Consider the following 27,789-nt stretch of genomic DNA (forward strand, 5'->3'; position numbering starts at 1 on the left):
TGTTGCTTAATAAACGCAGTCCTTGCAGATTATGGAAAAGAATAGCACAATATTTTAGCATCAGGCTATTTCTAATTTTCCATTTTAATACCACAAAGTGCATTCAACCGTGTGTTAATACTATGCAGATTCACATTAGTAGGAGATCCTCAGAGCGACGGTGTAAATCACAGATTTTAAAGGATAACTGTCATATTTTTATTGCTAAAGTGTAGGGCAAGTGATGGGTAACCATTTTGCAATAGACTTTATTTAGTCAAAATGTTTATTTTTGGTAGAAAACTGGGGCTGAAATGGCCCTTAGCAGCACTCTTCAAAAGAGCGTTGCTAAGGGCCATCCGTCTCCGATTAGACAAGGGGAGACGGGCTGTGCAGACGCTGCACTTCTGCCTCGTGCTTCTCTGGGAGACAGAAGGCTGGGCACAGGAGTCTTAGGAGTTAAAATTACATTTATATTCCCCCTTTCTATGCAGACTAATGCTCCGTAACATTCACTGACCTGCGATCCCTGTGATAATAATTCATGAATCAGCCGCCGGAAGTAGAAGCACTGTGTGAGGTGAGCTGGCGGTTGCTAAATGAATTATCACAGAAATCGCAGGTCAGTGAATGTTAGGGAGCATTATGGTAGTCTGCATAGAAAGGGGGAATATAAATGTAATTTTAACTCCTAAGACTCCTGAGCCCAGCCGTCTGTCTCCCAGGGTAGCACGAGGCAGAAGCGCAGCGTCTGCACAGCCCGTCTCCCCTTGTCTAATCGGAGACGGATAGCCCTTAGCAACGCTCTTTTGAAGAGTGCTGCTAAGGGCCATTTCAGCCACGGTTTTCTACCAAAAATAAACTTTTTGGCTAAATAAAGTCTATTGCAAAATGGTTACCCATCACTTGCCCTACACTTTAGCAAAAAAAAATTGTTATCCTTTAAAATCTGTGATTTACAGTCGCTCTGAGAATTTCCTACTAATGTGAATCTGCATAGTATTAACACTTTGAGGTATTAAAATGGAAAATTAGAAATAGCCTGATGCTAAAATATTGTGCTATTCTTTTCCATAATCAGAGGACTGCGTTTATTAAGCAACATGCACAGTACATAGCAATATGGAAACCTCTAAATGTTACATGATATCCTTTAAGAGAATCGATTATTAGTTTTATGTTACACCCTGGCATACCATACTTAGTTGAACAGACCAGCCGTTTTGCTAGAATTTTGTATTAAACATCTCCAGTGTCTGCTTAATACACAATGCGGTATTAAGTCCTCATATTCATGAGAACCCAGCTCTCCCCACCAATGATTGAATTTTTTTTTACCAAAAGCAATCGGCTGCAGGGAAATGGCAGGGAGTGCTGGTCCCTCATACATGAGGACTCATCGGCACATGCTGTGTAATGAACAACGCCAGTATTGGAGCTGTTCAATACAGATTTTTGCTAAATGGCTTGGTCAATTCAAGTGGCCCAGCGTTTTGCCAAGGGGATTTGTCAACAGTTTATGCTGCCCTTAGTGAGGGCACTGTAAAAATGGTGACCGATTCTCTTCAAAACCAAAAACTCTTGTCCACTTCATGAAGTAGAACATGAAGATTTAAATTTTCTTTTGGCTCTATCTCATGTCATCTTTTAAATTTCTGGTGGCAGAGGTGGTCAGCATACTGGAGTTATTCTTTAAATGCAATGTCCACCACATGTCCTCCATGATAACATACCATAAACACATGTAGTGTCTCATCTGTCCGCTACACACATTCAGTAGATATGCAACACGTAAAAGACACAGATAATAGGAAATATGATTGCAAGAGCTTTGTTTGTAGACTGAACCATGGAGACAGAGGTCTTACAAGCTGTAGGACACAAAACAATAAGATATATATATATATATTCTTATTATTATTGTCCAAGTTTAAGGGTTCATGGAGGAATGGAGAAATCTATATATCCATGACAACCTCTCCACCACCACATAACACAGATGTAAAGAAGCAGTGCCTCCAAACATCAGAATATCTTGGATCAGGTCATATCTTGTAGCTAGACTTACGAGTTAACACAAAGGACGAGTATATTTTTCCACAAGTTCCTGGTTCCCACAACCTTAACAATGCAAACTTTCTTCGGCCTTCGTGCAAGCTCTTTCTCCAATTCTGCAACCAGAAACAGTCATCATGTAAATGCATAGCTATACAATATCCACGTATTGTCACTAGCTAAAAAACTAAGCTCGATAGATTATTACCCAAGACCAAGCACATGCTTGGGCCAGGCTTCTTCCGAAACTAGGAGAACTACATTTCCCTATCATTACTGTATGTGAGAACATTAGAAACAAGTCACTCAGAATATTTTGTGCTGACAGAAGGAGCCGTCACCCTGTGAGAACACGCGGTAGGAAATTTGTTCCTAACCACAGGGATGCCAACCATAAAATAAAACGTCTGACTATCTTTTTTTTTTTTTTTTTTTTTTATGAAATCAAGAAATCATCTATAAGAAAAGACTAATGGTGGCAGTACATTTAAAAAAGAATGAAGAGATAAATCGCTCTATAGTCTGTGGACAAGACAAGGAAGACAATCTTCTTGTAGTGTTTCTAGTGCACTGAGCCATAGCTTATGCAGCCAGGTGAGTAACATTAGACTCTTACAGTACTCACCTGTCATTACTCCTTTGATGTCGCTTTCTGTGTTCAGTCTGTTCTTGTGAATAGTTTGAAGAATTTGCTTTTTAGAATCTTCATACTGCAATGTGGCCATTAACCACCTCAAAGATTCAGGAAAGATGCTGTAGACAAATGAGAACCATAGATGGCACATTTTATATAAAGACAACATCAGGTAGATCACTATAACCAAAATGCATTTTAGAGCAAGCTCATGAGTTTGTAATTCATTACACAAGGAGGTGGTTTGGGATATTGGTCTTAGCATTGGTAGATTTAATTTTACCATAGGAAGGTAAAGGGATCATAGAGCTCCGCTGTTTAAAAGGGAATGTGCTACCTAGATTCTCTTTACTAATTAAAACCAGATAGTAACACATTATTTTTTTCTGATTGTAGATCATTGTAGATTGTATTTTCTGTATATGATTATAGGGCAGCCATGTTGCCTGAACTTCTACTCTGCTCTGCCGACAGCATTGCAGAGATGCTTTACAGCAGGCACATGCACATATCAAAACAGTAATCCAGTGATCTCATTTACTTCTATGGGTGTGACTGTAGTGCGCATGCTCTATGACCCTTTGCAGAGGTCCTTGTGCAGGGATGGAGATGAGCTGTGGCCATTGCCTATTGTGAAAGGTGGATCATGTGCATCTCTGTCTCCAGCTTTATCATCTACTTGCTATTTCTCATTGTAATCCTGCCTGTTATGATAATGAGATAACTGCTGAGAAGTGATCTGTACAGGACAGACATGTTAGCCTATTAATAGCTATCTCTGGAACTCCCGCAGAAATAAATAGAGCGGCTGCACCTGGGCAATCCGTTCCTTTCAGGGGAGCTGCAGAGGGAATGAGGCCCCGTTCCTGTGATTGGTGGGACTCCCACCAATCTGATAGTTATGCCCTATCTTTTAAATAGGGGAAGTCTTTAACCAACTGGAATACCCCTTTAAATTTGAAGTCTTTTTTTCTTTCTTCAAAGCAGTGTATAAAGCGGTAAAAGGTGCACTGAACAGAGGGTATATGAATAAGGCCTCAGGCACACAACCGTATGTATTTTGCGGTACGCAAAAAAAATGGATCCGCTAAAAATATGGATGACGTCTGTGTGCATTCCGTATTTTGCGGAACGGAACAGCTGGCCCCTAATAGAACAGTCCTATCCTTGTCCGTAATGTGGACAATAATAGGACATGTTCTATTTTTTTGCGGAACGGCAATACAGATATACGGAAACGGAATGCACATGGAGTAACTTCTGTTTTTTTTTTTGCAGACCCATTTAAATAAATGGTTCCTGTATACGGTCTGCAAAACAAACAAAAATAATAATAATAATGTAATGGACACCGAAAGAAAATACGCTCGTGTGCATGAGGCCTAAGAGAATCTCCGACAATAAAGCTATACATAGGGGGAACTGCATTTAAAATGCAATTGTGTTCTACCAGAAAATCCATTCAACTAAACAATGCCCATTGATGCAGAACCATTGAGCAACAAAAGGCAAGGGTTCCCTAGAAGTTTAAAGGGAATCTGTCACCAGTTACCTCCCTATTCAATTGTTTGCAGAGACACATAGCTATGGTTCACCTGATGAAAATGCCGTCTTTTTTATTTGTTGATCTGAGGCTCCGTTCCTGAGTTAAGATACTTTTTCTTAATATACAAATAAGGCCTTTGGTGAACTGAGGGGGTCACCTATGCTCTGGTTCCACACAAGCTCCATTCATTTCTGTGGCCAGCCTTCCTTCACTGCTTTGCCACTGCCTGGCCCTGTCAATCAAAGCAGCCAGAGAGGGTCTGGCCACAAAAAGAAGTGGAGCTTGGGTGCAACAATGGCAATGGTAATGCCCTCGTTGCATCAAGAGCCTAAATTGCAAGTATCATACCTTGGGAAAGAAGCCTCAGATTAAAAAAAAAAAAAAAAAAAAAAAAAAACAGCATAGCACAACCATGTGTCTATGCAAACAGTTGAATAAGGAGGTCGCTGGTAACAGGTTCTCTTTAAAGGGGTTATCCCATCTTAGACAATGGGGGTATATCGCTAGGATATGCCCCCATCGTCCGATAGGTACAAGGAGTACAGAGCGGAGAAAGTTGGGGAGGGCGCACCTCCATTCATTTCTATGGAGCCGCCGAAAATAGCCGAGTGCTGGGAGAGGCGGGGAGCTGCGCCTGGTGGTGGACAGACCCCAGGAAACCTGGGGTCCTCCAGCCACAACTCTTCCTGGCTCAGTTATCCTTGTAGGTGCGGGTTCCAGACAATCGGACAATGGGGGCATATCCTAGCGCATATCCAACTGCCCAGTAGTTTCACACATTATACAGTAGTTTCACACATTTAAAAAATTTTATGTTTTCATATCAGTCTTTCCAATTCACATAGAGCATAGATATACTTACTACCAGTAGGAAAGCATTAGAATAAAGGGGCAGATAATGACAGCCTGGAGGATCTGCCAGTCTCTACAGAGAGCTGCCAAACCTGGCAGAAGGAATTGTCCAGCCATTCCAATGAAACTGGCCACCATAGTAATCATGAATCTGTAGCCTGGAGGGCAAAGTTCTATTCCTGAAAGACAGAACACAGACTTCCAATCAGAATATTAGAGATACAACTGTTCACAGCAACAAAATTATAATGCATTAAAAAAAATGCCCAAAAACGGGAACTAAAGAAGAAAAAAAGGTTTTTGACCTTTCTCGTAGAAGAGCCACTTGAGCCAAAACTTGTGACAAAACACAGGGTTTGTGACTTTTTTACTCCAAAAAGTGACGTGGGCAGAATGAAAAAGTGAACACAACGTTTACATGTATATAGCTCATAGTTTGTCATACATGTCACATGTTCATGCATATTGGCTATTGGGAGGCCGCCACTCATTTACGACTAAGGCTTCTTTCACACTAGTGTTTTTGCTGGATCTGGCAGGGATCAGAAAAAATGCTTCAGTTACAGATAATAAAACCATCTACATCCGTTATGAATGGATCCGGTTGTATTATCTTTAACATAGCAAGGACTGATCAGTCACGAACACCACTGAAAGTCAATGGAGGACGGATCAGTTTTCTATTGTGTCAGAAAGTGTCAGAGTTAAAAACGGATGTCCCCATTGACTTGTATTGTGGGTCATGACGGATCTGTCCTGCTCTGCATCCCATGACGGAAAGAGAACTGCAGCATGCTGCGGTTTGCTCTCCGTCTCCGGTATGAGAACGAGACCAAACAGAACGGAATGCATTTTGGAGCATTCAGTTCAGTTACATTTTGTCCCCATTGATAATGAATGGAGACAAAACGGAAGCGTTTCTTCTCCGGTATTGAGACCCTGTGACGGATCTCAATACCGGAAAATAGAAATGCTAGTGTGAAAGTAGCCTTACGCTCCTTCCAGACTGCTTTCTTTGTGTCAGTTTACCCTGGGAAACCTCCTGGCACATATGTTAAATGAACCCATTACACTGATGAAAGCCAAGAGCCAAGGTTTCCGTGTTTTAGCTGTATGTAATAGCGCAGCACATGGTGGTATTTCATGCAGAGTAAAAAAAAAGTATGTAGTACACTTTTTGCCCCTCACTAAACATGAACTATGGTGGGAAAAGGGGTATACTGAGTACTTACCAAGTCTGCCTTTCTGAACAGAAGACTGAAACCTAACTGCACCCTGCTGCTCTGGTGCATTTTTCGGTCTCTGGCTTGTTTTCGTCTGGGCCCTTCATGGGCAGGGTCACATGCTCTGCTGTAGCCAATGACTGGCTTCAGTGGTGATTAAGCCACAAGCAGCATGTTGCTGCTGAAGCCGGTCATTGGCTGCAGCAGAGCATATGATCATGCAGCGCTGGGAAAAAGAAAAAAGCCAGGGACCGAAACATCGACACAGTGGAGCAGGTAAGTATGAATTTTCTGTTTAGAGAGGCAGGCTGCAGACACTTGGTAAAAACGCAGTATTCCCAGGGAACCCCTTAAAATCTGACGAAATCAAAATCATGGTGTGGTGCAAAGTAAGCCAACCAATAGGTGGTGTAAAGCTATACAAAAGTATCTCACCTCCAGCAAGATGCACCAAAGACAGTATTTTAAGCAACTCCGTGGTCTAAGTTTCTGGAGGCTAAGGGGCATTTTACACGGGCTAATGATTGGGAATGAGCTCTTGTAGGACAGGGGATGAAACATGTATGTAGTTATGAGCAGCCTCCCAACACTCTCCTGAAGACATGGGAGAGATAAGTCACAGTCAGAGGTGTCTGGTAGCAACTTACTCCTCCTTATCCCATTCAGAAGACATGGACATTTGGCCAAGCATGCATGTGTAAGGGGTGGGGGGGGGGAATCGGGAGAGATGGCTGCCGACCAAATGATGGTATCTTGTGTATGACCAGACTTGGGGTGGGTTCACACAAGTTTGTAATGCCGTTTTTGTACACTTTTAGTGGAATTTTTTTTCTTCTTTTTTTGCACCTTCACCTTTTTAGGTATATTTTCGTGGTAAAAATGCTAGTTCCAGACGTTAGCTACAAGTCTATGGTAAATTTTTAACGTTGGACACACCAGCCTATTTTTATTTTTTTTGCTTCAGACGTTTGTTAATTAGGTGCCATTTTTTTAATGCGGCATGTTGAAGCTCTGGCATTTTAACATCTCCTTTATAGAGAATATCCAGAAAAAACTCATACACCATTAAAACAACATGAGGGTTGAAAAAACATGCAAGCGGTTTCTACAGCTTTTGTCAGGGAATAAAAAAATGCTAAATTAGGTGTAGGGACCCTTATGGTGCTGCTCAGTATGAAATGAAAAATGGAGGGAATGGAAAATAGACATTGTAAAGCTTTAGAGGACAAAATAAATTAGAAGGCTGTAAGGTGTACAAATAATAAGCCATATGAATTGTTTTTAGCTGTACATAGGTCACCGATTTTGCCCGTGTTCTTTACATCAGCAAGGAAAAAAAAAAAGATGGTTTGGAGAGTAAAGTACCAGTATGAGTTTCGCTGATGTGCTAAGTAAATGAAGAATGAATTAATTGTGTGGTTAAGAGTCAATTAGTGTCAACACCCTGCCCGTTAAAGGATCAGCAAGGATGAAGGAAGTTCATGAATTGGTAGCGGTTTAGAATACTGAAGCCGTAGGCCACTTTCACACAATCAGGCCTCGTTTATATTTCCCTCAGTCTCGCATCCATGAAAAAAATCTAACTGCATTTCATCCATGAAGTTGTCCGTGAAGGATCTAGGTTTGGTCCACGTGTCCATTTTTTTTACCTCCATGTGTCATCCGTATTCCACAGACACTGCACAGCTGAAAACGAGTTTCAAAAGCATCTACTATTAGTTGTCCGTGAAAAATAGACAAAACAGCAGGTGTGGGTCTAAACACAAAAAAATCTCATCTCTGTGTAGGTTCCACTCCTGGTTCTGGCTCACAATCACTGACCAAACACAGACCGTCTGAAAGCCATCTGAGCTACATGGGAGATTTTTTTCCCAATCGAAAAATCAATCATAATTTTTAGGGGAAGACAAAATCTTCCGGCTACAAAATACATCCTGTCATTCATGCCTAGACGCAGTTATAATATTTGTGATGACGTTCCTAGAAAATGTAGCAGCTGTAGAGAGGTTGTCAAAAAACAACTGGCACAGCCAGGGTTAAAACCTGCTACTTAGAAATGCGTCAAGCATTTCCAAGTCAATTTTGAAGGTTCATCTGAGGAAATGGAGAATGTCCTGTTAAACAAGTCTTGCTGTGTTTCTATCATCTCGTACCAAGAAAAGCTGATTCCCTGCTCATGTCTGCACCAGGCACCTGCTCCGCTCCCAAGATAAATACAGATCCCGCATTGTCAAAGTCATTAATGTGGGTCAGTGAAAGTGGGCTCAGATCAACGGCGCTTCTCACACTGACAGATTTACAAGGGAAGAAAAGACTAACATTTAGGAACTTATTTATGTCTCATATTATATATTTGATATTCTGGAACATTACTCAACTGGCATCTGTTGGGTCCCATTTAGGCCTCTTGCACACGACCGTATGGCTTTTTCAGTATTTTGCTGTCCGCAAAAAACAAAGCCGCAAAAAAAAATACGGATGACGTCCGTGTGCATTCCGTTTTTTGTGGAATGGAACAGCTGGCCCCTGATAGAACAGTACTATCCTCATCCGTTATGTGGACAATAAGGCCTCATGCACACGACCATTGTGTGCATCCGCGGCCGTTTTTTTCCCGCGGACCCATTGACTTTCAATGGGTCCATGGAAAAATCGGAAAATGCTCCGTTTGGCATCCATGTCCGTGATTCCAGTCCGTGAAAAAATATGACCTGTCCTATTTTTTTCACGGACAACGGTTCACGGACCCATTCAAGTCAATGGGGCCGTGAAAAATCACGGCTGCACACAAGATTGTCATCCGCGTCCATTTTTTCCTATCATTTCAAAGGCAAACTTGACTTAGATTTTTTTTTTTATTTCATGTCAGTGGATCCTCCAAAAATCAAGGAAGACCCACGGAAGAAAAAACAGACACGGATCACGGAACAACGGAAACAGTTTTTGCGGACCGCAAAATAAAAAAACGTCCGTGTGCATGAGGCCTTATAGGAGATGTTCTATCTTTGAACGGAACAGAAACTGAAGGCATACAGAGTACCTTCCATTTCTTTTGCGGATCCATTGAAATTAATGGTTCAGTATACGAAAAAATAAAATAAACGGAACGTAAAAGAAAAACAAAAAAAAAAAACCTGTGTGTGCAGGAGGCCTTATACTGAATTTTTCAGAAACTGCCTATTACCTAAACCACTCCACAAATGGGGGCTACTTGGGTTTGGTAACAAGAGAGAGCACATTTGAGAAACTCAAGAAATGACAACAGGATTCATGCATGCACAACTTAAACTGGTGTATGTCGGATGGCCCTCTAGTGGGATGGGGGCCATCTGACTCTCCCTGACGGCAGATGTCAGGCGAGCTGGGAGAGAGAAAGGCCGGGAATTTAGGTTTTCAATATGCCTAGACCTTTTGTCCTCAGGAGGACAAGGCACCCACCACAGCTGTTTGACAAAGGCTTTCTCTCCCATTCACAACAGATGAACGTTTGGCTGAACAAGTCATGCATGTTTAATGGGGGGATCGGGACAGATATCCACAAACCAGATGAACATTCAGTTAGTTATCTGGGGTATGGCCAGCTTTACAGCAGTCCTGTGGAAGGAAGAGTAGTCCTACATGAAAGACATGATTTAGGTGGTCATACACATTAGACAGAAATAGGCTAATGGTTGAATAACATTCATCTCGTCAACAATCATTTCACCAATGCAGTCATTCACATTTTAGTCCATATTAATCGTTACAATTGTTAAAACTGGCCACACCTGTTCAATGACAGCGGGGTAAAGGGCAAAGAATCTTTCTGGTAACTTTGCCAAAAAATTATCATTCTTACTAAAGATTTGACATCAAACTCTAGTCTATTGTGCATGGTAGTATTGGCATCTACCGTATCTATCCCTGAAGCATGTCTATTTAAATCTCTGGCATTTTCTACTTTACAATGTACAAAATAAAATAATAAAAGCACATACAACCCAAATAGCCAAGCAGCATTATAACAGAAATGATTAAAATATTAATTACATAAAAAAAATTAAACAATTTCTACACACTTCCAGAATATATTCCCAGAATGCAGCCAACCTTCTCTGCACAATGCTACCCACATCAGTCTTACAATTTTCTTCCTAGGGAAGACCTTTCTTTGAATTACACAGCACCAAACGTTAATCCACTGCAGTACCTTATCAACAGAAGAGAAAAATTGAAAGTAAAAAATAAGCGAGAAACAAGCCGGAATTTGAAGTGGTCAGCAACACTAGTTCTTATTTATAAAACAATCTTATATTATTTCCTTATTATTGCTTATAAGGAACATTGCCAATTTTAGATTTCTTCTACAACAAAGCGGTTGTCACCATCTTGACATTTATGGCATGCCCACAGGATATGAAACACATTTTCCATAGGTGGGATAAGTGTACAATAGGTGTGTGCCCCATCACACCGCCAGGAATGGAGAAGTGACCGCGCATGTTTGGCTCTCTCCATTGACTTCAATAGTAGACTTCCGAAAATATCCAATTACGTCTATCGGCTATTTTCGGAAGCCCAGTTAAAGGGAATGGAGAGATCCTGTGGGTATGGTATGAGCGTCCAAATGGGAATAACCATTTAAAGGGGCTTTTCAGCTTTGACAACTTATCATTTGGAGCACTTCTGTGGCAGATTAACTGTTACCCTCCTTTATCATAATAAAGTAAATGTAGATTGGGTTGTCAAAATCAAAAGAAACCCCTTAACAGATCTATTTAAGAAATAGGCCACTTTCAAATGGTCAGTATATTGCATCGGCATTTGTAACTCAAAATCAGAAATGGAACCTACAGTAGTCAGTTAGAAAAGTATAACAATATACAGAAGCATCTCAATAAATTAGAATATCAAAAAGTTCCTTTATCTCAGTAAGTCAATTAATGAAGTGAAACTCATTATATAGATTAATTACACAGTGATCTATTTCAAGGGTTTACCGTATTTTTCGCCCCATATGATGCATTTTTTCCCTCAATCATGGAAGCGACCATTAGTACCAGAGGACCAGAAAGCGGAGAAGGCTCTTAACTCACCGCTTCCTGGTCCTCAGCTGTCGGCTGTGCAGTGGCTGCGCACAGCGTGAGGGCGCTCTGTGACCTCACGCTGTGCGCGTCAGATCACAGCACAACCGAAGAGGAGAAAGAAGAGCGCTGGAGCGGAGGAGCGGCGGCATCCGGAGCAGGATAGGCAAGGGTGTTTTTTTATCTTATAAAACATGAGGCAATATGGGGCTGCTGGGGGCTGACCTGAGGCAATATGGGGCTGATTGGGGGTCATGATCTGAGGTCTTGTTGGGGTCTTATTAACATTGGGGGTCTGATTGGTGGTCTGACCCAAGGTCTAATGAAAGATTTTTTTCTTATTGTCCTCCTTTAAAACCTAGGTGTGTCTTATGGGCCGGTGCGTCTTATAGGGCAAAAAAATACGGCATTTCTTTGAATATTGATGATTATGGCTTACAGCTAATGAAAACCCAAATGACAGTACCCCCGAAATAAAGGATCATATAAGTAGTGCTGTCTGGATTTTTGTGTCTACTAAAGCAGTACAACTTCTACATAGGAACCAGTGCGGCTTAAATTATCATAATGGATTATATTATGATATCTGCAGTTTTGGTTTTTACTCTACCACATAGTTACTGAACTGGATGACTTTTCATTGACTAGGTTTATACTGGGTATCAATATCATAAGTGTAGAAAAGGAAAAAAAAATGTACATGCCACATGGAGGATGCGGGGTTTGTGACGGCCAGTCTTGCAGCCTGACAACTGGTAGCTGCCTTCCAGCTTGTGGAACATATGCCACTCAGCATATGCTCCAGGCCGGTGGACACTAAGATATTGATACCCGTGTCATGGCAGACTAAAAATGTATTACATTACATCCAGGCTGATTCCGTCTACGCTCTCTTATAACTTACAAACGACTACTTCCAAAACTACTCTGTCAACAAGCCTCAGGGTACGGCCACGTGTTCAGGTTTTTTGAAGCCAAAACCAGGAGTGGATTGAAAAATAAAAAGGAAAGAGGTTGTACCTATCCTTAATACTTCATCTCCTGTTATGATCCAATTCTGATTTTGGTTTAAAAAAAATGCATTAAAAAACCTGAACGTGTGGCAGCACCCTTAGACATGATTAATTAACAGCATGACATCAATTAAATTGTCAAATTAGCCATTTAGAATGGGAGTAAACGGAGTTTCAGATGAACTCCTTGTATAATTGATTGTGTATAGCTTTCCCTTGTGGAATTACTGCCATCAAGGCTTCCCTTTCTGACAGATTTACTGGATAGAGTAATATAGCAGATTACACTATTCTGATTGAAGTCAGTGAGTGTGAAACAAGCTTAAAGGGGCTCTCCAATATCCTTAGTATATATAGGTAATCAATATCAGATTGGTGGGGGTCCGACACCCCTGTCAATCAGCTGTATGAGGAGACGGCGAGTGCAGTGTGCACATGCTGTCTCCCATCTCTCTTCCTGCTTGCTGCAGATTTGCCATAGACATAAAGCAGGAGAGAAGGGAGACGACACGTGCACACTGCGTGTGTCGTCGTCTCGTACAGCTGATCGCCGGGGTGCTGAGGATAGGTCATCAGCATTAAAAGCCCAGAGAACCCCTTTATTAATTATTTCACATCACATGGCAAAGTAAAGCTGAGCATACACGTTAGACGAAGGACTCGTGCAAACAACAGTTTGTGTTTTGCGGTCTGCAAAATGTGGATCCGCAAAACACTGATACCCGCCATATTCATTCAACGGAACAGGTGGCCCCTAATAGAACAGTCCTATCCTTGTCCATAATGTGGACAATAATAGGACATGTTCTAAAAAAAAAAAAAAAAAAACACGCAACGGACCCGGACAAAAAAAATATGTATGTGTCCATGAGCCCTAAGTGGGATCGTCTGACTACCAAATGTGTAGAGTTTAGGTGTTTAGCCAATGTGCATTCAGATGTCGTGGGAAGCAAATGATTGCAAGTCAACCAGCCGAATACGGTGTTCTCATGGGAGATAAGTCACCACTAGAGGTGTCAGGCAGCAGCAGTTTCACACTAGCGCCAAAATCTTTTGGCAGGCTGTCCCGGCAGAAAAACAGCCTACCGGAGTTCATCATGTGTGGCATATCTGGAAAGGGCCGGAGCACTGCCAGATCCCATTGACTATAATAGGACCCAGCTGGGATGAGTCCTGTTTCCGGCATTAGTGCAGGGATCTGGTTGGACAAATAATGCTGCAACCAGTGGTTTTCGTCTGGCCAAATCCCAGCGCTAATGCCGGAAACAGGCCAGATCTCCGCCAGCTCCCATTATAGTCAGTGGGCTCTAGCGGAGAATGGTAGTATTCAGCTATGCCAGATACAATGCGCCTGCAGGAAGATTTGGGCGTTAGTGTGAAACTAGCCTTATTCTCCTCTGAGAATACATGAACACTGAAATGAACCGAGTGTGCATGTGTATGGGATGTCCGGAGGAATAGCTGTGGGCCAAATGAGTGTTTCTTCACCCTTGGGGGAGTTTGGGCAGATGCCCCCTCCTGGCCAGACCTGTAAAGGGATGCATACTTACCTGCTCCCTGCCACTGGGTCCCGTCTCCTTTGCTCCCCAGCCGCCACTGCCTTGCTCAGGTCCCTGGCTGTTGACAATCACTTTGATACCGCTGCAGCCAATGACTGGCGACAGTGGTGACCTGGACCCCTTGTGTCACGCAACCAATTGAGAGGACGCACAGTGGGAAGGTCACCAGTGCAACAAGCCTTTGGCTGCAGTGTCATCAAATTGGATGTTGAGAGCAGGTACCTGAGCATGGCAGGGGCAGCAGGTAAGTATGCTTCCCTATGCAAGTCCGGCCAAGAGGGAGGGTTCGCCCAACCCCTCCCTTTAAGGACTGTGCTGTGAGAAAGTGAGAACTGCTGTTTTGTAGTAGCCCTGTGATCAGCTTAGTGTCCAGACTGCAAATGAAGCCGCTTTCTGCTTTCTCCCTCTCTCTAACGGAAACTCGCAGCACAAGTTATCAAAACCATCAGCAACTGAATCACAATAAAATATAAGTAACCAATTCCCCGTCTCTTCTCCGATGAAGAAGCAATAACCTGACAGACACCGCAGGAATCCCTCAATGTCCTGAAAGATATCGAGCTGCAATTCTCATGCATAATGTGAAGGTATAATAAACAATGCATTGTGCAGTTCTCTACCACTTTATAGGCACTTATTCTTGCATTTGATTTCTATACATGAAGTTTAAAAAAAAAAAAAAAAAAAAAAAAAAAAAAAAAAAGCCAGCACGCCTACAGTTTTCAAGTTAAAACAAAAAGAAAAAGAAAAATTCTATGCGACAAAAGGCCTGCACCCCAAGCTGCAAGCATGGGAAAGGATGGTCAATCTCAATGCACCATTCAAACTCAACAGTGAGATCCTGCCAGGGAACAGACCATGTGAACACCCAGCAAGCAGGCAATGTCCTTTCATCAAGCCATAACAATACATCCGAAACATTTCTATTCAATTACACTGGTGTCAACAACTGTGCCCAAGGACGGGGCCGAGTCTTCCAGTGTTCTGCTGGATTTCTAAGCAACTTAGTCACGGGAGTAATACGTAGTCGGACACAACTTCACACAGCTCTGGAGGCGGAAAGGTCCTGTACTTCTAGGGTATCTTGACACGCGGTGGAAACACTATCTGGATTTGCCAGTCCGTGTATTACAGAGGCTGTGGCAATGAATACACATGGAACCTGAAATGCTTGCGGAAGTCTACAGCATGTCCATGTATGTCGTGGATTTTCACTGAGTCCGCAGGGGGTGGAGTTTTAGGCCCCATTCACACGACTGCATCCTATCCGCATTTCTTTTGGCTTGAATGCAGGCCCATTCATTTCAATGGGTCCATAAAAAAATGCTGACAGTACAACATGTGCTGTCCGCATCCATATGTCCGTTCCGAAGTCTCACAAAAAAGATCGAACATATCCTATTCTTTGTAGACAAGAATAGGCATTGTTACAACGGGTCTGCAAAAAACGGATGCAACACGGACATCATCCGTATTTGTTGTGGAGCCGTGTTCTGTGGACCATAAAGGCCTTATGCACACGAACATATTTTGTTTTTGCGTCCGTTCCGTTTACGGATAGGATGCGGACCCATTCATTTCTATAGAGCTGTTAAAAAATGCGGATAGTCAACCGTTTGTTTTCCGCGTCTGTTACTCCATCCCTCAAAAAAAATAAAAATAATAGAGCATGTTCTATTCTTGTCTGTTTTGCGGACAAGGATAGGCATATACAATGGATCCGGGGGGGGGGGGGGGGGAACACGGATGCAATACGGACATCATCCATTTTTTGTGGACCGCAAAACACATACGGTCGTGTGCATGTAGCCTTAAACTAGATGTGATAACTCACCAAGTGTCTGTTAACTCTGCTACATCCATATTTCTAGAAATAACAGAGGTTTAAGAAAAGATGCCCCAGAATTGTTATTTTATGTGGAGTACAAGTAATTACAAAAAAAGTCTCTTTTAAAAAGTAGTAAACTGAAGTATTTTCATTTTTTTCTTTTATGCACTTTTATAGCGTTACTGTATTCTGCAGCGCTTTATAGACTTTTGCATACAGGTATTTAATGTTACTAGAAATGTTTCACGATTTCCATAAACTAGTCATAATGAGCGGAGACTTCCGATGTAAAATGCTAGTGTGTTAGGCTACGTTCACACGACGAACAAGAGTTAAAAACGGGCAAAGGTTCAGTTTTTGATGGCTGTTTTTTCACTGATGCCTATCTAAAAAACTGGCATTAAAAACCAATTGTATGGGGGGCTGTTGGATGGTGAAAAACAGACCCTTTCCTATTTTTTGACATCTGTAAAAAAAAAAAAAAAAAAAAGCCTTGTGATCGAGCCCTAGACGGCAACAGTCCTGAAAACAGTGGTCACCCAGTCATGTGAAAGTAGCCCAAGGAGGACTATAAAAGATCTACTGTCCCAGCTACAAGCAGTCAGCATTAAACATGGTGTGCCAGGAATACCGAAGCCACAGCTCGTCGGCATCTCTTCTTAGGCTTTCCGTCCGCGGACCTCATGATGGGACTCTTGTAATTAGTATCTTTGAACTGCAGAGGAGACTTCCTGAAACCTGGTACAAATGAAGTGACAGATCTGTGACATGCCACTGCCTCATCCTGCAAGGCAGGAAATCTCCAGATTTCTATCGTCTTCTATAGATTGGTATGAAAGAGCCATTCATTAAACAGGACCAGGCCTCTGAGGATATTGAAACAATGGTGCATCCTTCCTTTTCCGTCCTCTTCCCCCATACACTTTTGGGCACTGGCAGAAGTAATACACTTTGTGTATCCTGTGTGCTAATGAGGTGTTACTGAGGAAGATGCATCCGAATTTGCCATGTGGCTGAAATAGTTCTAGTCCTGCTAGATCATTTTAAAGGGCATCTGTCAGCAGACTTGTACCAATGACACTGGCTGACCTGTTACGTGTGCGCTTGGCAGCTGAAGGCATCTGTGCTGGCACCATGTTCATATGTGCCTGTGCTGCTGAGAAAAATAAAGTTTTAATATATGCAAATGATAAGCCTCAAGGAGCAATGGGGGCGTTGTCATTACACCTAGAGGGTCTGCTCTCTCTACAACGGCTGTGCCCTCTGCACTTTGATTGACAGGGCCAGACAATGTAAATGTGATCACTTGTGGCCTTGTCAAGTGGAGAGTGCGTGGCAGTTGCAGAGAGAGCAGAGCCTCCAGGTGCAAAGGCAGCGCCTCCGTTGCTCCCATAGGCTCATTTGCATATATTCAATCATCTCAGCAATGTGGGACATATGAACAAGGGACCAACACAGATACCTTCAGCTGCCAAGCGCACATGTAACAGGTCCGCCAGTGTCATAGGTACAAATCTGCTGACAGATGCCCTTTAAATATAAGTCCAGGACAAAAGAAATCCAAAGCATGGCACTCGCCACCAAACTCTTCCTTTATTTAATCCAGTGTGCACATATAGGGCAGGAGGGCAGTCCGCCTATGACGCCTTCTCAAGGCACTATGGGAGCACCTGTGTGCTTCCTTTTATTGGCAGCTCTCCCACCCAACTCATTACATACACGTCTCAATAAATACTAATAGATACAAATAAGATAATTCATGCTAAAAATGGATCACAAGAGGTCCCAAAGCGTCTGCTTTTATAATCCAATTTGCTTCACATATCAACAGGACACCATGTCTATCTGTCCATTAAGTGGTTAAACAGTCCATGGCACCATTAATACGATGTATTAAACAGGTAGATCCCTTACCCATTTTTATAGAGTTTTTATGTTGCCCGTATTCTGTGGAACAATGGTCTGATGGGCAATTGTGATCCCTTGTCTTGATACAGATTGATGGTTTCTGAGCAGCAGATCGCTGTTTAGACCACACTATATGCTGCCCAGAAACTGCGACCAATAGGATCACCCGATTAAAAGGGGTTGTCCGGGTTCAGAGAAGAATTTTCACCCAGGCAGCCCCCCTGACTTGAGCATCGGAGCAGTTCATGCATTGATGCTCTCTATTGCCCTGCGCGAAGGCATTTTCTGGAGTTCTGGTGACGAACCTTAGGCCTCTTTCACACGGGCGTCATGTTTTTTGCCCGGATAAGAGGCGGGTGCGTTGCGGGAAAATGCGCGATTTTTCCGCGCGAGTGCAAAACATTGTCATGCGTTTTGCACTCGCGTGAGAAAAATCACGCATGTTTGGTACCCAGACCCGAACTTCTTCACAGAAGTTCGGGCTTGGGATTGATGTTCTGAAGATTGTATTATTTTCCCTTATAACATGGTTATAAGGGAAAATAATAGCATTCTGAATACAGAATGCTTAGTATAATAGTGCTGGAAGGGTTAAAAATAATAAAAAAAGTTAACTCACCTTCTCCTCTTGTTAGCGTAGATCCCGGTCTGTTCTTTAGCTGTGGACTGAATGACCTGAGGTGACGTCAGATCACATGCTCCAATCACATGGTCCATCACCGTGGTGATGGAGCATGTGATCTGACGTCATCAAAGGTCCTTCAGCCACAGCTAAAGAACAGACCGGCCTCTACGCGAACAAGAGGAGAAGGTGGGTTAACTTTTTTATTATTTTTAACCCTTCCAGCACTATTAGACTATGCATTCTGTATTCAGAATGCTATTATTTTCCCTTATAACCATGTTATAAGGGAAAATAATACAGTGAATAGACTGTCACCTAGAACCCATGCGTGAAAATCGCACCGCATCCGCACTTGCTTGCGGATGCATGCGATTTTCACGCAACCCCATTCATTTCTATAGGGCCTGCATTACGTGAAAAACGCACAAAGAGGAGCATGCTGCGATTTTCACGCAACGCATAAGTGATGCGTGAAAATCACCGCTCGTGTGCACAGCCCCATAGAAATGAATGGGTCAGGATTCAGTGCGGGTGCAATGCGTTCACCGCACGCATCGCACCCGCACGGAAAACTCGCCCGTGTGAAAGGGGCCTTAGGGCTTCCAGGCGAAGGCTTCCTCCCAGCAGTGAGCCCGGGGACGCCACCGGCACTGATGGGCGGGCTTTAGCACTGACCTAGCCACCGAACACACTGCTGGGTGGAAGCCTTCGCCTGGCAGTGTGCTATTTTAAAGAAAAGATCGCTTGCCCTGCGTGATCCTTTGCAGGGCAAGGGAGAGGATCGGAGCATGAAATGCTCCGATGATAACATTAGGGGCGCTGCCTGGGTGAAATTATGGGTATGTCTGGGTTCAGCTCCGAATCTGGACAACCCCTTTAACAAGCGTTTTGCTCGGTCAGCACATTTACACGGATAGATTGTCGGGAATGCCCATTCGCAAGGACGGTCAATCCAGAATATCTGAACGATTATTGGCTCCTATTTGCAACACTTTACCCTCCTGCATCTGAGCACAATTCCCTTTAAATATAATTTTATTCATTTAAGGCCCAATTCACACAACCGTATTTTTGCTCTGTATCCGATTCGCATTTCAATGGGTTTGCATCCGTATGTCCGTTCCACAGCCCAACCCAGATAGAACATGTCCTGTTCATGTCCCCTTTGAGGATAAGAATAGGCATTGTTACAAAAGAGGCTGCAAAACGGATGTCATCTGTATTTTTTGCGGACTGTAAAATACGTACGGTCGTGTGTGAATGCACCCTTATGCAAACATGGCCAGATACCGGTATATCTATGTTGTCAATAGCTCAAATATGAAGCAGGATCGTTGGAAGACATGTTAATCAACCCAGCATCCACAAAAGGCCTCATGCACAAGAACGTGTGCCGGCCAGGCCTGTGCTGCGGACCGCAATGCATGGGCACCGACCGTGGGGACGCCGCATGCGGCTCACGGACCCATTCACTTGAATGGGGTCTGCAATCCGCATCAGACTGTTCTTACCGCAAAAAAAAGTAGTGCATGCACTACTTTTGTTGTGTGGAGGCACGGCCAGAAAACCCACAGAAGCAGTTTCCGATCCGTGCCTCCGTTCCGCACCGCGTCTGCCAGATTGTGGACCCATTTAAGTGAATGGGTCTACATCCGTGATGCGGAGTGCACACGGCCCGTGCCCTTGTATTGCGGACCTGCTGTGTGCATGAGCCCTAAGGGAGAGTTCACATCACTGTTATTTTTACATTTTTTCTCATCACTCTGTACTTTTTTCCCAGTCTAAAAAAATGGATCTCAGATGGAAACGCCTAAACGGATGCCAAATGTGCATAACTGATGCACAGGATCAGTTTTCGTTCACAGGATTCGTTGCTCCTTATTTTGCTGTTCTTACGGATCAGAAGAACGGGCAAAATAATGGTAATGTGAACTCTCCCTAACGAGACAAGCGCTATACTGATATTTAGTGCTGCTGCTTTTCGTCATGCGTGGGTTTCCGCTAAATGTTGGAATTCAGGAGGATGCAGATCAGATTTGATTCTCTCCTTTGCCACCACGTCAAACTATTGGAATCCAAAGTTATCTGTCTGTAAGTGATATGCTAAATTCTCTGCACTTAACTATAGCAAATAGAAAATGGAGCCTTTGTCCATTAACACAACTATTTGCACACAGACGCTTAATTCCAAATGATAGAAAATTATTGTGGCGGCGATCTACATCGAAACAAAGCATCCATTTAATTGGTGTGCGTTAGGGCTGGCTATGCTGCACGCCCTTCAGTGCAACAGATTCATAGATAAAAGCCAAAAATAGTGTCTGAAACATGAAAGCATTCAAAATACGCCATCAAACCAATGCAGCAAGATACCAAGCCGTGAGTTCACACAGTGTGTCAGGGCTCGTGTATAGACACAAATCTTCCACTACCTCTCGGGAAGTAAAGGTCATACAGGGAAAGGGTCGGAGACCTTCATTTTGCCAACAACACATTATTATTAAAGGGGTTGTCCCACGAAAAATATTCTACAGTTTTCAAACCAGCACCTGGATCTGAAGACTTAAATTTTTTTTATTGCATGCAGTTAAAAATTTAGCATAGCCTCCTGAGGATGGGTCTTCAATATCAGAGCGGTGGTGTTTCAGGAAGTCGAGCGCTGCCTTCTCCTCTTCATTGTTTATTTGCTCGCCATCGCAACTACAGCGGTGAGCAGGTGTAATTACAACCAAGCCGTTCCCATTCACTTCAAGGGACGGGTCCTTCTTGTTCAAGTGAAACGGACAAATTCATCCCATTGAAGTGAATGGGTATGGAGCGCTGCGGTCTCTACAAACAGCTGATTGGCAGAGCTACCGGGAATCGGACCCCGGCCAATCTGCTATTGACTACCTATCCTGAGGATTGGTCATCAATATAAAAAAAATAAAAGTGGACAACCTCTTTAAAAGCTGTAAATGGTACACAAACACATTTTCAATAGAAAACTACTGTAATATACTGTATTGATAAGAACTCGTCTGCTCAGAGCATAAATCCATCCAGATAAGGTGGAAAGGTCTTGGAACCCTTTAAAGTTGCCCTATGATTTAGATGTAAATATGAATAAGATTGTAACAATTGACATAAAAATAAATTCACTGAAATGGGGGTCATTTATTAAGCTGAAATATGCCTGTATTAGGCAGAAACTGCGACTTCTCCCTACTCATGCCAGGACTATAAAAGTGGGCATGGCGTGGCGGGGGAAAGGGAATTTACCATATGAACAAGGCCTTACATAGAGGTCTGCATGGCAGCCCTATTACTGCTCTGTAGAACCACGTTAAAGCCCCAAATTACTCTACATTGTTTTTAAAATGTAGGACATCCACCTGCAACACAGCCTAAAGCCTCATGCACACGACTGTGCTTTGTTTTGCGGTACGCAAAACATGGCTGCCGCCCGTGTGCATTCCGCAATTTGTGGAACAGAATGGGCGCCCATAAATAGAAATGCCTATTTTTGTCCCCGCCCATGCCAAGCTGCATCTTTTGCCGCCCCATTAAGGTGAACGGGTCCGCATCCCAGCCACAAAAAATGCGGCTCGGATGCGTTTGTGTGCATGAGGCCTAATAGAGATATTCTGTGCACTTGGCAACGGGTATATGTGATGGTCTGTGTGTGCAACCAAAACTACAAATCCAGCCACGGTGACTACATATTTCATATGCTCTCTGACTGATAGAATTACATTGCAGTCACCTAGGGGAATTACGGATTACTCATGAGGAGACTTTGGAAACTGAAAACTCAATCATGTCAGATGACGGCACGTGACCGCTGTTCAAGCGCCTTGCCTCGTCTTCTGCTGACTGCAGCTGCTACACAGTAAAAGGTGATGCGAGACAGAAATTACCTAGACTGCTGCAATGCCCTGGCAAGTGCTGACAAGGATGACAGCTATGCGGGACGCACAGTAAAAGCAGAATCTAAAAGCTTTTAGTCATACTTGGCAATTTACTGCTCTATGGGTGAGAACAGGCACTGCTGTATTGTTGTCCTTTCCTTTTAGTGTAGTTTGTTGTGTGTGTGCACATCCACCTGGCTATACACAAGTAAATGAATGTATAAAATCCCATAATAACAGCCTATACACCCATCATTGCCCCAACTTTGGGTAATTATCCAGGGCAGAAGGGACACCAGACATTTTAACTCTTTTGGCAGCGAGCTATTCTGGTTCATCACACGATAAAATAGGTTGCAGAAAAAATCTCGCCATGTTCAGCACCAAATGTGTACAACGCACACGACGTGATCATCCTACGAAAAAATGATCTGCAGCCTTCACTGCATTCCCACAATAAGGAGGTCAGACGAGCAACACATAAAAGAAGCTGTGAAACATCCAGAGGCGAAACAAGCTAGAAAGCCTATCCTAAAAGTAATAAGCAGTAATGGAGTATATATATATATATATATATATATATATATATATATATATATATATATATATATATTACAGTGTCTATGGTTGATTTCTCCATGAGTGGCGTCCCATAAAAGGCAGGCGCTCAAGTGCTACCGCAAAGGTTGTGGAATTCTTAAAGGGATTGTCCAGGATTTTATATTGATGACCAATGCTCAGGATAGGCTATCAGAATGGTTGGGATCCAACACCACACCCTTGCCGCTCACCTGTCACCTTGTAGCTCCATCCACTATGCACTGGATGGAGCTGGTAACTGTAGTGCTGCTCACATTCACTTCAGTCTGAGCAGCACTGCAGTTACCAGCTCCGTCCACTAGACAAGGAACGGAACAGTGTCGTTCTGGCGCTGCCTACGGATAAAGTATCAGCTGATCCGTGTGGATGCAGGTTGTCGGGTCCCCACCAATCTGCATTCCTGCATTTCTCTGTAGGGTGCTACGGGTGGCCTCTTACCCTCTATACAATATGGCTACGTGCGAAGATTTTCACTTTCACTAGTATTTCACAATTAGATCATCCGAAATATTGCTCTCTCTACAGATATGTTAAATCTAGGTATTTTTTCAACTGCACTATGTAACTATATATTTGCATTATAATTAAAAGGAACACTCAAGGCAAAACTGACACATGGTATTATGCCTTGTGCAAGGCTGATAGGGGGATTCAAAGACTTCCAAAGATAGAAGTCGTGCACCACCCCAAGGCTCTGCATTGGCCATAACAGTATTATTTCTGCCTGGAGTGTTCCATTCAATATGGCTCTTAATAAACATGCATTAGTATTACAATATTAATGAGCTACAAGTTACCATATTTTTCGCTTTATAAGAAACTTTTTTCCCCCAAAAGTGGGGGAGGGAGGGCATCTTAAAAAAGCAAATGCTAATGAGCGCCTTCAATATGTAAGTGCACATTAGTATGCAAAAGGCGAGGGGACCGGTGAGTGTAGCACTGCTAGCACTAGCGATACTCACTGCTCCCTGGTCTTCTACCATGCTGCGTTCCAACCGCGTATAGTGTCAGGATGTAATGCACATAGGCGTGTACTATGACCTGACGCTGTGCGATGTCAGGTCACGGTCCAGCAGAAGACCAGTTAGAGGTGAGTGCAGGAAGAGCGCGCAATCCTGGGCAAGAGAGAGGTAAGGTAATTTGTTTTAAGTCTGTTCTGAGGTCTAGTGAGGATTGCGGGTCTGATCTGATCTCCGATACAGATTGGGGGGGGAGGGGGGGGTCTGATGAAGATCAGGGGGTCTGAACTGAGATCTGATGAAGATTGGAAGTCTAATGTGGGGGTCTAATTAAAACTATTTTTCTTCTAATTTTCCATCTTCTAAAGCAAAAAATATGGTTCATATTTGGGATCTAACTCCTGTAAATTTGTCTTCAGTATGGCAGATATACCGCAATGTTAGCTAGCATTATATTGTACATTTCCCATAGGTGCTGGTCAAAAAAAGTAGATTTTGAAGGAAGGTTGGTTCCTTGAGGACTTGTGTATTTAATATAACAACATGAATTCAATCTTGAAAAAATAAATAATATATCTACGTACTGAGTCCACCAGAGCTAGCACAGCCTGTACGTTGTGTAGTCACTGTGCTGGTTCTAGTGAATGGGAGCAAAAACGTATTACCGAAGTAAAACGAAATGTACCGAAATGAAAGCAGCATGAAACAGAGAAATGATACGGAGTGCTGTAATGACCATCATTAGAGAATTTCCGGCACTATAAATTGTATTAAATAGTGACTAACCATTTTTACTCAGAGGAATGTCTGGCTTGGTCTCACCTACCACACGCTGGGTCACACAGAAACCATTTCCAACGATGACTTAATTGGTATTGTGCAGTCTTTCCAAGAGGCTGATGTTCTTTCTATCACCATGTTCATTTTCAAGCCAGTCACAGGGTATTTGCATATTCCATTCTAATAGCCTTACACACTGTGAGCAATGAATTATTTAGCCCTACTTAAATCAACTCCGTCCCTCTGGAACAATTCTGCAAGGCATAGCAGCAAAGCACATTTGTGAGTTGTAAACACTTTTAACCATTGCTATAACAGATTGTAAAAAAAACTAATCACAACTGCATATATCATCTCAGCAACAGTAACGCAGTAGCTGGAAAAGACAATTGGATGTAGGAATAACGAGTTCACAGCAAGATTTGTTGGGCTGATTCTCAGTGTTAGACGTTTCTCATCTAGGCCAAGGGGCGAAAAGTGTCACGATCAGTATGTGTGTGGGGGGGGGACTCCACACTGAACACAGGAGGGAAGAGGAACAGTAACTGGGCCTGAAAGGTATGGGATCGGTAGGGGTCCTACTGCTGCTACTAATAGTTATCCCCTATTCTGTGGTTGGGGATAACATTTTACAACTGAAATACCCCTTTAAGCAGGGACAGACAATACAAATTTGTAAATAATGGATCCATGTTGTAGGCGGGTCCAAATTGACAGAAAGCAGAGCCAACAAAAGTAGGAAGGAGAGCCAGCAATATCACTTTGTGGCACAAAGTACCACCACAGCAGAGCCAAAGACCACAGTGCACCACAAAATAATGCTCCAGCAGCACAAAAGCCTGCCTAGAACCACATGTTCCTAAAGCCTGCCAGCACCACATGTTCCTAGTCCAGTTGCCTCAGGATGGCAATACAGTTGAATTTGGTAGTCATGAGCATCACATCATTACTTGCATTGCTGGTGGCCATGAAGAGGCTCAGGCAGCCACCCTGGGAAGTTTCCCTGTAGGGTCTTTGGCCAGTCCACTACTGCCTTCAAGTAGGGGTTTTAGCCCTCAACTATTGGATATGTTATTTTCAATAAAGGATTGATGTTAAACCACCTTCCAGTGTATCCAGGAACACAGTATCCATTTTCTGTGATAATTAATCTTCACTTGCACAATCTCCAGTAGGGGCATACCACTGACAGAACGGCTCATAGGCACATATAGCTGTTGTATATTTACACAACAGTAAAGGGTGAGCACCTTCTATTCGAGTTTCAGTGTAGGGCATCCGTATGTTCAAATTCTATCCAAGTAAACATGGTCGTCTGTTTACAAATCTATTTCACACCACTGGCACGCACTGTAGAATCGGTGGTAAGAATACAAAATACGGTTGGATTATTATACTGGAATATTAAAGTGTGACTTTAACCATGCTGCTGGTTGAACATCATTCGCACTTCTGGGTTCACGGACAGGATCTCTTTTGAATTATGCAGGGAAACTAAATAGCAAACCAGAATGAATAAGGTAGATTCATTATACGGAGCTAATATCCTGTTGTGTCGCAGCTCTGACACCAAGTACAAATATCGAAATAATTACCTGCTGTATAATTACCTAACCACATCTGAATGCATGCAATTACTTCAGGAAACAAAAGGTTGTATTTCAACAGAGAGACCAGGATACAAATTTTTTTCTCATCGAAAAGTCTTCCATTATTGTAATATTATTAGGTATTGGAAAGCCTGAAAATGTGGTAGATTGGTAGGGTTGCCAAATTGAAAAAAATATATATGTATCTCCAGATGTTTCCTTCCTTCCTCCTAGTAAACAGCTGGAATATTTATTCTACTGACTTCAACCATGCTACCTACAGGCCCCACACACACTGGATTATAAACAGGGACACCCACCATTTACAGCGGGTCGGCCGGCCATCTAATGCCCCGACTCTGCCCCAGATGAGGTTGGAGGAAAGAAGGATTGGGCAAGTCGACCCCATCCTTTTGTTCTGGCAGGAGGCAAGCCAAAAGGTGTATGGCAGCAGGTTTTTTCCTCTATTGTAGTTGAAAACACATGCATTCTTGGCTGAATTGAGCATGCATGTGTATGGGGGAAGTTAGGAGGAATAGCTTTTCGACCCAAAGCTACTGAAGGGGTATGGCCTTCTTGACTCAGATTAATACTTCCTCCATAGAGCCATGGTTTCCTGAAGGATAAGGAGTCCGAAATACCTGTCTGCAAGATGGAAAAAAATAGCCCTGTACGTAATAGGCCACTTTTACATGTTTTCTTTTTTTTTTTTTGGTCAGCATTTTTTATCAGTATTTGTAAGGTTCAATGCAAGACCTCTGCTCCTCTAATGGGATTGCATGGCATTATAATGATTTATAATGCTGTGTGTGCCTGTCACACCTCAAACTTACAGAATGCCATCAGTGTAACCTTTATTTATTCATCCCGGTTTCTAAATTCATAAAAATATATAGTTATATATCTTGTGCAAGTGGTGAAGGAATTTGTGGCAATAGTACATAATAAAAGTATCTCTGGGGCTGTGTGTGAGGAACAACATTTTCTATGCAGAGGAGGAATGGATAACAAGAGGTAATTTTAATGCATCATGGGAGATGCAGGTGCTCGATGAGCTGCTGCCCACCCACAGAAAGGCAAGAACAAAAGAAGGAGGCTGAGGAGCGCAGAATACCACAGAGTTGCTTTATTCATGTAACGCGTTTCGAAAGAGTGACGCTTTCTTTATCAGACACAAAGTACAACATGGAGAGCAATTTATACAAGTTCAAGCTACATACAAAACCCGGACCAGATAAAAACCAGAACTATACAATACTTTGTTTCCTTTAACACTCAAAAATAACATAACTAAACAAATAGCATATAAGTTACAGTCTGCAAATAACACAATAAAAAGTAGAAATTATTTATGATTGATACATTTCTTATTAAATTAAAAAGCAATGGAGCAGATAATATATTTCATATAATTACTCCAGATATGCGAGTAAAAAAGTTTAAAATAGATAGGATAACCAGTTTAAAATTTGATTTAGTGTTTCTACAAAGTATAAAAAGTGAAGTCAATCATGTTGGGGGCCCCAACAGTAAAAACTGTGTGTGGTAAGGGTACTTTCAAACTAGCGTTTTTGTTTTCCGGTATTGAGTTCCGTCCTAGGGGCTCAATACCGGGAAAAAACTTATCAGTTTTATCCTAATGCATTCTGAATGGAGAGCATTCTGTTCAGTATGAATCAGTTCAGT

General features: G+C 42.6%; 1 protein-coding gene across 1 annotated transcript in view; it reads right to left on the reverse strand.

Annotated features, from left to right (window-relative positions):
- The window catches only part of SLC22A23 (solute carrier family 22 member 23), a 124,356-nt gene that overhangs the window by 24,988 nt on the left and 71,579 nt on the right, over window positions 1-27,789 (reverse strand). Inside the window, exons 4-6 of the mRNA XM_044294273.1 lie at window positions 5,077-5,245; window positions 2,660-2,787; window positions 2,048-2,150 (exon numbers count right to left, since the gene is read on the reverse strand). Coding sequence (XP_044150208.1) covers window positions 2,048-2,150; window positions 2,660-2,787; window positions 5,077-5,245 — 400 coding nt within the window. The remainder of the gene's footprint in view (window positions 1-2,047; window positions 2,151-2,659; window positions 2,788-5,076; window positions 5,246-27,789) is intronic.

Source organism: Bufo gargarizans, chromosome 5 (genome assembly GCF_014858855.1).
Source record: "Bufo gargarizans isolate SCDJY-AF-19 chromosome 5, ASM1485885v1, whole genome shotgun sequence".
Lineage (NCBI taxonomy): Eukaryota > Metazoa > Chordata > Amphibia > Anura > Bufonidae > Bufo > Bufo gargarizans.